The following is a 10781-nucleotide window of genomic DNA, read 5'->3' on the forward strand; positions in this document are numbered from 1 at the left end:
TCAGCCAAGTCCGCAGGCTTCTCTTTCCACCTCCGCTAAATTTCTCCATCGACTCTTCTACGTCCTTGAACGTGGGAACATACGCAGCCCTGTGTCCAGCTTCCTCTTCATAATAGTCTGATTGTTTCGGATGGAGGCTGGTTGGATTCGGATGAGGAGACTGCGAGATGGGTGCCACGTGTTGTAAAGAAAAGTTCACTATTGAATTGGTCCACAAACACCGAGTTTATTCTGTTGGTGGTTTCTCGCGAGGCCAGGTTTCGATACGAGACACTCGCGTACTTGTGTTCTGAATCGCGGGCACAATTCTTTAATACGGACGGTGATAAGGCCGACACGGTCACGGTTTATTCGCACTGGTCACAAAAGGTTGCTTTCGCTAACACGTCCGGAAGGCAAGAGAGCGCGATCGACGTCGCGCGGAATATCGAGAGTCGATTCTCGTGGTGGGGACGATCAAAAAAAGTGACCTAAACGGTTGTCTGTTCTCGAATATTCTGTTTGTATGTGCGATACTGAAACGGCGTAAACGGCGGTGCTCATCTTCGCTGAGCTGGTCGCTGGACTATCGCGGTTTTGTTCACGACGGCATCGAACATACCGCCCGCCTCGAATGAGTACATTCGACAAGGATGCAGGCGCTGGTTGTTGAACGCACCGTGTCGGACTAGACGTTGGTCGAATACGCGTTGAAATGGGCTACAGTACAAACAAAACCCAAAAAAAAACAAATATACAATTTTACTTAAGACGCACCGGAAGGGGGGTCATCCGGGCAAGTGGGCGTTCCGCCCGCCATGACAGCTTGCGTCTCTGCGTTAATTTCTACTGGGAGAAAGCACAGTTTCTCAAGTGGTCTTTTGAATTCGGACAGCTGAGTCTTGACAGTTACTACTCGGGTGAGTCCGTCCTTGCCCGGATGACATTCGCTGATCCGACCGAGGGCCCAGTGGGCCGGAGGCGCGTTAGGATTACGCAGTAGTACGATTTGACCTCGCTTGGCCAATTGTTGCACGACACGCCATTTCGGGCGTTGTTGCAGCGTATGCAAGTAGTCGCGCGACCAGGATTTCCAAAAACCTTCGGACAGGCGCTGTACAAGCTGCCAACGCGACAGTCTGTTTTCTCGGAAATCGAGTACGCTCGGTTCAGGATGGCTGATGATAGGAGCTCCGATTAAGAAGTGTCCAGGTGTTAACACTCCGTAATCGTCAAGGACATCGGAGACGGCACCTAATGGTCGCGAGTTTAAGCATGCCTCGATCCGACAGAGCAGTGTGGCCATTTCCTCGGACGTGAGAGTGTGCGCGCCGACACACCTTTTTAGGTGGTGTTTAGTGCTGCGCACCGCGGCCTCCCACAAGCCACCGAAATGTGGCGCTGCGGGGGGTAAGAAATGCCATGCTACTCGGTTAGTGGCTACTTCGTTTAGGAAGTTTGATTGTCGGATGGCATCGCGATGGTCTTTGGTTAATTCGCGATCCGCGCCTTGGAATGTGGTTCCATTATCGGAATACATGCTATGAGGTAAACCTCGACGCGCGATGAAACGGTGGAAGGCGCTTATAAACGCTTGTGAGCTGTAGTCTGAGACTAGTTCTAGGTGGACCGCTTTCGTGGTCATGCAGATGAATATGGAGATGTACGCTTTATGCGTTTTGTGACCGCGGCCAGACGATAGTCTCACAAGTATGGGTCCGGCATAATCGACGCCGGTGTGGGTGAACGCTCGCGACTGAGGGTTGACTCGCATGCTCGGCAAGTCCCCCATGAGTTCTGTCGGAACCTTAGCTGCTTCGCGCGTGCATGGGACGCACCGATACAAGATCGACCTCACTGTCGTTCGAGCTCTCAGGATCCACAATTCTTCCCTGAGGGAAGCGAGTGTGAGTGAAGGTCCTCCATGCAATGTTTTTTGGTGATGGTGCGCGATTATGAGGTTGAGCAGATGGTGAGAGCGGAGAACTATTGGGTGCTTCCTCGCTTCTGGAAGGTTGGAGTGTCGCATCCTGCCCTTTACTCGGATCAACTCGCTCGAGTCGAGGTAAGGATTTAATTTGGACAGCGGGCTGGAGCTCGGTACTGGCGTTTTCGCGACGAGTTTGGACAACTCGCTGGGGAAGCATGCCCGTTGAATGGTTTTATACCAATAATACTTGGCGATTTGAATCTCGTCCGGATGCAACGAGTGGTCTGCTCTTGGACTCTTCGGGCAATTTCCCGTGAGCGACAAGGTGAGAGGATGGTGGCGAATTGCCTCAATGAACCGGATGACATATGCGGTCACCCGAAGGAGTTTGGTCCACGATGAGTATCGAGTCTGGATATCCCATGGCTCGATCGTGGTTGATACAAGAATTGGAACAGGATTCCTCTTTTCGTCGAGAATGTGTGCCTCTGCTATTGCAGGTTGAGATGGCCAAAATTCAGGAACAAGTCGCAGCCACTGCGGACCGTTCCACCATAAAGGATGGGAAACCAATTCCGGCGCTGAAACGCCACGCGAGGCGCAGTCTGCAGGGTTGTCCTCTGACGGGACATGGAGCCATTGGCCAGTTGGAACCAGTGAGTGGATTTCGGACACGCGATTTGCAACGAATGTTTTCCACGTCGCCGGCGGTTTGCTGAGCCACGCTCGCGTGATGGTCGAGTCTGTCCAGCATACGCATGGAAGGATACGCTTGTGGAGGGCTTGCTGAATGCAATCCAGTAATCGTGCAAGCAGGTGGGCGGCTGTTAACTCGAGACGAGGAATGCTGATTGTTTTCACAGGAGCTACCTTTGACTTCGCCATCAACAGGGAGACGTTGATACTGCCGTCGGAGGAAACGACGCGAAGGTATACTACCGCAGCATAAGCGACCGAGGACGCGTCGGAGAAGCCATGAAGCTGGACGTCAACTGTATCGGCTGTTTGTCCAGTCCATCGCGGAATGTGAGCTGACTCTAAGTGGTGGAGGAGGGAGCGATATCGTTCCCACTGAGTTTGAAATTCGACTGGAAGGGGATCGTCCCAATCGCATTTCAACTTCCAAAGCTGTTGAATGAGGATTTTGGCGGTAATGACTACTGGTACTGCCCACCCTAGCGGGTCGAACAGTTTTGCTATGAGCGACAAGAGCCCACGTTTTGTGGATTTGGAGTGGCTTGGAATGGAAAGTCGAAACTTGAATTGGTCACTTTCCGGGCACCACGTAATACCCAATATTTTTAAATATTCGTCGCTCCGGAGTTCTTTGGCGCACGCGAGTCCATGGTCGGACGGATCCAAGTCTGCAAGGAGAGTCGACCGATTGCTTGCCCACTTGCGTAGACGAAACCCTCCCTTTTGTAAGAGAGTGATGAGCTGATCACGCGTTTGCCGGGCCAGTTGAATATTGTCGGCACCAAAAATGCAGTCATCGACGTAAATTTGGTGTCGTAGCACGGGGACGGCTAGAGGGAACAAAGAGCCTTCGTCCTCAACCAGCTGTTGGAGGACCCGTTGAGCTTGGAATGGGGCTGACGCGGTGCCATAGGTGACAGTACTAAGGCGGTATTCTTGTACTTGATTAGACGAATTGGTACGCCACAAAATGCGTTGATAATCGCGATCTCGTGGGTCAATCAATATTTGCCGATACATCTTTTCGATGTCGGCTGTGAAGACGAATTGACTTTGCCGCCATAATGAGATGACTGACGTTAAGTCAGTTTGCAGTTTCGGTCCTATTAACAATAAATCGTTTAGTGATATACCCGTCGACGTGCGACATGACGCATTAAACACCACCCGGAGACGGGTTGTGGCGCTGTCCGTTCGGGACACTCCGTGATGCGGAATGTAGTACGGTGGAGACGATTGCTCGTCGGTTTGTGTCACCTTCTCCATATGACCAAGGGATTCGTATTCTTGGAGAAAGCGTGTATATTCCGCCGCCTGGGTTGGGTTCCGCTTGAGACGGCGTTCAGAGAATAACAGGTGCGACAGCGCGGAGGATCGGGATGTTCCGAGCGATGTGGACGACTTGTCCTTGAAGGGAAGACGGACGACGTATCTGCCCTCCGGCGTGCGAAAATGCGTGGATGCGAAATGGTTTTCGCACTGGATGTCTTCGGGACTTGGGAGCGAGGTGCGAGGGATCTCCTCGATTTCCCAGAATCTGCTTAGTTCGGACTCGAACGTTTCGCGTACAGTTCCGTGGGAAATATGGATGGATGTGAAGGTGGAGGACGCATGAGTTGCAACCGGACCGGATATTATCCAACCCAATGCTGTGTTTTGGGCAACAGGTTCATTACCGGCGCCTTTTCGAATACCGTCGCGAATGATTGATCCGTATAGATCGGCACCGATCAATAGTTCGATTGGGTCTGAACTCATGGGGTCCTTGTCGGCTAAATTGAGTCCCGAAAGGTGTGTATAGTGACACGGCGAATTGACTCGATTCGGTTTATACTGCGTCAACGATGGGAGCACGAGCGCAGTAGTGGGGAAGGCAGGAGCGCTGCTGGAGTGGGGAGTGATTGTTAGCGAGACAGCGTGACGACAATAGGTATGGGCATTTCCGATGCCCTGTATGCGAATCGATCTTCGTAATTTCGATAAGCGTAACAGCTGGACAAGGTTTTCTGAAATAACTGATATAGCCGAGCCTTGATCCAGGAGCGCTCGAACCTGCACAAAATTGCCCGATTTCGAGTAGACTCGTACATACGCGGTGGCAAGAATGACGGTCGTGGGTCGGGCTATCGCGCTTGTCAAGCAGTGAGACGGTGTTTCTGCCTCGATTGGCTGTTCGATTGGATTGTCGGTCGCTGTCAATAGAGAGACCGAGGGCGGCGCGGGTGCGTCGCTGGTTTGGAAGTGCAGCATCGTATGATGCCTTTTGTGACATTGCTTGCAAGCGCGCGTGCTTTTACAGTCTTTCACCGCGTGACTCGCGCTAAAACAATTAATGCACCGGTTGGTCGCTCGAACGAGCTTGTATCGCTCCGATGGAGTTTGATTACGAAATTGATCGCATTGGTACAACAAATGATTGGACCGACATGCCGGACATGTCGTGTTACTTGGCGTGACGGTGTGCGAGGTAGTCGACTTCAAATTTAGACGGTTAACGGATGGTCGCGACACCTGTTTGTTTACATCAACAGCACCGGGCTTCGAATCGTCGAGCGCGTTAATTTGTTGACCGAGAAACTGGTCTAGCTTGGCATACGACGGGCACTCACGACTCTCGCCGAGCGTGAGTCTCCATTCTTTTCGCAACGATTCGGACAATTTAGTGGTGACGCAAAATACAAAGATGTCGTCCCAGTGTTCGACTGGACGACCGAGGTTTCGAAGAGACTCGATTGCTATGTTCGCGGTGTCTCGAAGGCGGCCAAGATTTATGAAATTGTCTACTGTGACTTTTGGTAGATCAAACAGGGTTTGAAGGTGCACTGAAACGAGGCGACTTTTGTGTTCGCATCGTTTCACGAGTATCTCCCACGCGACGCGGAAGTTCTTCTCAGTAATTGCGAGACGGCTGATCGCGTTGCTTGCATCGCCTTTGAGACAGGTTATTAAATACTGCATTCGATCTACGTCGCTAAGAGTACTGTCGTTAAACACCATCGATTTGAAATTATCGCGAAATTGTTCCCATTGGGATAAACGTCCGTCGAACGTAGGCAACTGCAATTTCGGAAGGCGCGACACCGGTCGGTAAGGAAGATCGGCAACCGATTTACTGGAGGCAGATGACTCACCGGTGGTGGATCCGAGTACCTCTGCCATGAAATCTGCAGCTTCGTTGAAGGCGTCTTCACCAACGCAGAACTGGTCCTGCGTGAAATACGGATGAGCTGCTTTGGTGGACTCGCTTGCATAAGCGACAATGGCTCCGTCCAATTCCTGGGACTTGGCGAAGTTCTCCTTCAGGTTTGCGAGCCGCTGGCGTGTTACCGATGCGGTCATTTTGGCTTGACCGAGCTTCTTAAAATTTCGAAGAGCTCGTTGGATTGAACTGATGAGTTGCATCTGTTGCGAAATTAATGCGTCGATGGTATCCATTGCGTATCGAACGACTGCGTGTTCTGATGACGTAACAGAAAATGGCGTGCTCTTTTCCGGCGGAGATTCCACGTGCGACGTGGTGTGGTCTGGTCTTTCCAAGGGCTCGAACTGAATCTTCACGACGTGGACGGATTCTCCTCAACTATCCGGCTCGAAGAACCACAATGTTTCGGATGGAGGCTGGTTGGATTCGGATGAGGAGACTGCGAGATGGGTGCCACGTGTTGTAAAGAAAAGTTCACTATTGAATTGGTCCACAAACACCGAGTTTATTCTGTTGGTGGTTTCTCGCGAGGCCAGGTTTCGATACGAGACACTCGCGTACTTGTGTTCTGAATCGCGGGCACAATTCTTTAATACGGACGGTGATAAGGCCGACACGGTCACGGTTTATTCGCACTGGTCACAAAAGGTTGCTTTCGCTAACACGTCCGGAAGGCAAGAGAGCGCGATCGACGTCGCGCGGAATATCGAGAGTCGATTCTCGTGGTGGGGACGATCAAAAAAAGTGACCTAAACGGTTGTCTGTTCTCGAATATTCTGTTTGTATGTGCGATACTGAAACGGCGTAAACGGCGGTGCTCATCTTCGCTGAGCTGTTCGCTGGACTATCGCGGTTTTGTTCACGACGGCATCGAACACTGATTCATGTTCGGATTCATGTTCAGATTCATCTGTCTGGGCGTCTTCAAGCAACAAAGCCGCTTTGAGTCTCTCTATCAGGTCCGCCTTATTACCTGTTGTTTTCAACTTGCGAGATATCAATTCTTCCTGCAGTTCGACCAACTTCATACGCTCTAGATCGCAATTGTTCCTATTTATCTCAGGATGGCCTTCACTGCCATCATTGTCGTTTCCTTGTGAGCTTGCCATCTTTTCGCACTTCCTTTTTCGCAATTCTCTTTTCACAATTCTCTTTTCGCAATTCTCTTTTCGCAGTTCTCTTTTCGCAGTACTCTTTTCACAAATCACTTTTCACACTTCACACTACGCGTCACGCAATTCGCATGTAATCTACGTAACAATTCGCACAAAATGTCGACCGTTATCCTTGAACTGATCCCGGACGAGCCCCCAAGATTGTGGGATCAATTGCGGAGGAAAACAAGTAGACGATTTTGTGTTTAGAGATAATGCGACGAGCCGTACCTCGTCGCGAGCGCCGCGTAAATAAGGAGCGAACGACGGCGACTTATATTTATAAACTCCAGCGACACAAACGCGCGCCAATCAGAGAGCGCCGCGGCCGCTCGACCGAGAGCGGCACTCTCCATGGTCCGCGCTTTCGGGCGCTATATAAGTCGCGTCGGAATACCGAACGAGCGGAGTCTGCCCGGAGACGCTCACGTGAACACCGGATCGTCCAGCACTTTTCAGAGCTGAGGAACCATCTGTCCAGAACGCAGGCTGGAATCACGAGCTCACACAGGCGACTCCCCTCCACAACCCCGGCGACCGGAGACCGCCGTGCCACCGCCTTGGACCGGGTCGGAGCCGTCGTGTCGACGTGGTGGGCACGAATACCCTTAGGTGCTTCTAAGGCGCGTGCGACGGTAACTCGTCACTCAGGTGCTTCTGTGTGAGGGTTGCTGCACCACTCGGCTCTCCGTCCGACCAGCCTGAGGCGACTGGCCTCCGACCTTCTTCGCTAGTCGAACCTCTGCGGTTTGACCTCGCGGCCTGGAGTGGTAACGGCGAGTACGAACCCCTCAGGTGCCTCTGAGGTACGTACGATCCGTGGCTCGTCCTTCAGGTGCTTCTGGAGGAGCGCCGCGGCGCCCGCGCTGCGTCAGTCGGTGACCTCTGACCGCCTCCCGTCACCATCCTACCCTCCAGCGTGAAATCACGAAACACCGCGCCGCGAACGCGTCACGCCGCGACGTCGTGATACCGGTCGACCGACATTGTCCGCCGCGCCGACGTTACCTGTACCCGGATACTCGCGTACCACCGTCCGCCTGATCGTTTCATTAGTCACTCCGCGATCACAATATATTCTTTCTGTCATCATCTAGACCGACACCGTGGCCCCCGCTGACGCGATTGAGGTTCCTTCATAACCACCGGCCCGCTAACCGGACACCGTAATTATTTAAGTATTGTTACGCGGTCGGACTTGCCGACCTGCAGGGAAAGTTTCTTTGTATTTACGTTTGGTACCGCACTTCGCGGAATAAAAGTTTAGTTCACAGTTATCCGATTTCGTCTCCACCTTATTTATCTACCTGCGAACCCTGTTCACTCCTAAGCTACAGGGCATCTACGAAATCGGAACGTTACAATAAAAAGGAAAAAACAAGAAGTATATTCTGTATGAAAGGTTATACACATTCACATGGCAAGCTCGAGTCTCTGCGCGCTACGCTCAACGTTCAACTGCGCTTCTCGGGGCCCGCGCGCCGCTCCACGCTTCGCCTCTCGCACTCTCTCACTCGCTTACAGTGGCACGCGCCACGCACTCACTCCGCGCGCCACTCACGCACTCCGCACACCACACACGCACACTCCACGCGTGTCGGACTCGATCACCGGCAGATCAGTCACCACACTCGGCCATGCTGCTTGTACACATGTCCTCATATGTGTCTTCGTCACTATGCATCAGCAGGATCTGTATACGCTACCGTGTGAGAGTTTCTCGTACATTGAAGGAAAAATCATTTTAGCAGAGGCTCCACCTCAAGGAACAAGAAACAATGTTATTCTCGATACCAATTGTGCCGCTTTCATGTTTGATGAAATTCGATATGAACTGAATGGAGTTGAAATAGACCGCTGTAGAAATCCTGGAATAACGACCTCGTTAAAAACACATGTATCCATCTCTCCTGGAAAAAGTAAAGCATTGGCCACCGCAGGCTGGCATCGTAAACTGGATGGCGCAGATTTCAATTTCTGCATACCATTCAATATGCTATTTGGCTTCGGTGAAGATTATAACAAGATTACCGTTAACGTGCGTCAAGAGTTGGTCTTAATTCGATCACGAAACGATCTAAACGCGTTGAATGGTTCTAGTACTTTAAGACCTGAAATCGAATTATTCAAAGTTCAGTGGCGTATGACACACATAAGTCTGGAAGAAGTAACCAAATTGTCATTACTACGCATTCTCGAGAGAGGATAAATGATACCTATGAGTTTTCGCTCTTGGGATCTATACGAATATCCACATTTGCAAACAACTACAAAGCATACGTGGGCGATAAAGACTGTAACACAATTGGAGAAACCCCGTTTTATCATATTCGCATTGCAGAATGATAAGAAGAATCAATTGCAGAAGAGTGCTAATCAATTCGACGATTGTAAACTGTTAAACATACGGTTGTACCTAAATTCCGAATCGTACCCATACGACGACCTAAACTTGGACTTTGAAAAGAATAAGTATGCGATACTTTATGACATGTACACAAGATTTCAAAACTCATATTATGGTAATCGATCCAGTGAGCCGCTATTGGATGAATTACAGTTTTTATCACAGGGTCCATTTGTGGTCATAGACTGCTCTCGTCAAAACGAGTCTGTCAAAAGTGCGACCATTGATGTGCGCATAGATTTCGAGTGCAGAGATAATGTGCCTGTGAACACAGCTGCTTACTGTTTAATCATACACGATCGTATAGTCGAGTACAGCCCGTTGACCAACGTCGTGCGCAGAATACTTTAACAAGCGGTGGGTACATGATGACCCATGTAACGTTCGTCGATCTACAAGGTTTCAAGACGGGGGCAAACGGTTTCATTGTAAAAGAAGCAGCCATTTTACGAGATGGAAATAAACTATTGCACTGGATATTCAAGCCACCATTTGAATTCCATCGATTAACTGCTACTGAAGCACGCCAGGTTCGATGGTTAACGCACAAACATCATGGAATCGGTTGGGCAGATGGATATGTTCCATACAAAACAGCCGGAAGTTGTTTGAAACTGTCTCTGGAAAATACGCAGCAGGTCATTGTCAGGGGTTTGGAAAAGAAAAAATGGTTATGGAAATTAACTGGAATAGAAGCTCTTGATGTGGATCTGGAGGATGTGCCAAGATTATCGTTAATGCAAAAGGGATTGCATAGATGTGCATTCCATACTGGCGTTCGTGTCATGGAAAATGTATTTAAACTGTGTAAATTATATACTGATCGACAAGAATCATGTTTTTGAATAAAATGTATTAATTAACAAATTTTTTTTTTACTAGAACTTCGCTTATTTCTTCCCATATACCAAATAGCGTCTTAAATGCTGACACTACAATTTTTGCGAGTTTCCTGTTCGTTTCTAAGGGGTATCATATTTCACCTATTCGTTGCTGAGGGGTATTAAGGTCAACCAAATAGCGTCTTAAATGTTCACACTACAATTTCTGCGAGATTCCTGTTCGTTCCTAAGGATTATCATATTTCATAAAAAAAATATCACACATCCTGTGGTCTCCAAAAATGTTGACACTGCAGTTTCTGCATGCCTGTTGTCCCAAAGCTGTGAGAATTAGCGCGATGCCCTCCCCCCCAACACCACATGAATTTGCTATGTTTGCACTTTTAAAAACTGGAAAGAACGAGGGGTTAGCGAGAGGCTATGAAACGCCATTGTTGGTTCGATCGGCAAAGTATCAACTATGTGGTCCGCAACCGTCAACTGTCGAGCAACGCGGCAGAATAATGAGTTTAATCCCCCGCAATTACACACACAGTAAGTACTCCGGCAACCGCTAAGAATGCATTATTGT

General features: G+C 49.9%; 2 protein-coding genes across 2 annotated transcripts; one reads left to right on the forward strand and one right to left on the reverse strand.

Annotated features, from left to right (window-relative positions):
* Positions 1-745: 745 nt before the first annotated feature.
* Positions 746-6040, reverse strand: LOC143218196 (uncharacterized). The gene has a single exon (XM_076443241.1). The coding sequence runs from the start codon at positions 6038-6040 to the stop codon at positions 746-748; it is 5295 nt and encodes a 1764-aa protein (XP_076299356.1).
* A 2599-nt stretch (positions 6041-8639) lies between these two features.
* On the forward strand, positions 8640-9719 carry LOC143218197 (uncharacterized). Its single transcript, XM_076443242.1, has 3 exons — positions 8640-9128; positions 9303-9495; positions 9607-9719. The coding sequence occupies exons 1-3, from the start codon at positions 8640-8642 to the stop codon at positions 9717-9719; spliced, it is 795 nt and encodes a 264-aa protein (XP_076299357.1).
* The last annotated feature ends 1062 nt before the right edge of the window (positions 9720-10781 follow it).

This window comes from Lasioglossum baleicum, chromosome 18 (genome assembly GCF_051020765.1).
Source record: "Lasioglossum baleicum chromosome 18, iyLasBale1, whole genome shotgun sequence".
Lineage (NCBI taxonomy): Eukaryota > Metazoa > Arthropoda > Insecta > Hymenoptera > Halictidae > Lasioglossum > Lasioglossum baleicum.

What these genes read in the sequence shown, in the direction of transcription:
- LOC143218196 (XM_076443241.1), bottom strand. Translation starts at nt 6,040, where the DNA reads ATGGATACCATCGACGCATTAATTTCGCAACAGATGCAACTCATCAGT.
- LOC143218197 (XM_076443242.1), top strand. Translation starts at nt 8,640, where the DNA reads ATGCATCAGCAGGATCTGTATACGCTACCGTGTGAGAGTTTCTCGTAC. An exon ending in CACACATAAGTCTGGAAGAA is followed by an intron (nt 9,129 to 9,302) that starts GTAACCAAATTG and finishes TTCGCATTGCAG; the next exon opens with AATGATAAGAAGAATCAATT. An exon ending in ATATTATGGTAATCGATCCA is followed by an intron (nt 9,496 to 9,606) that starts GTGAGCCGCTAT and finishes ATGTGCGCATAG; the next exon opens with ATTTCGAGTGCAGAGATAAT.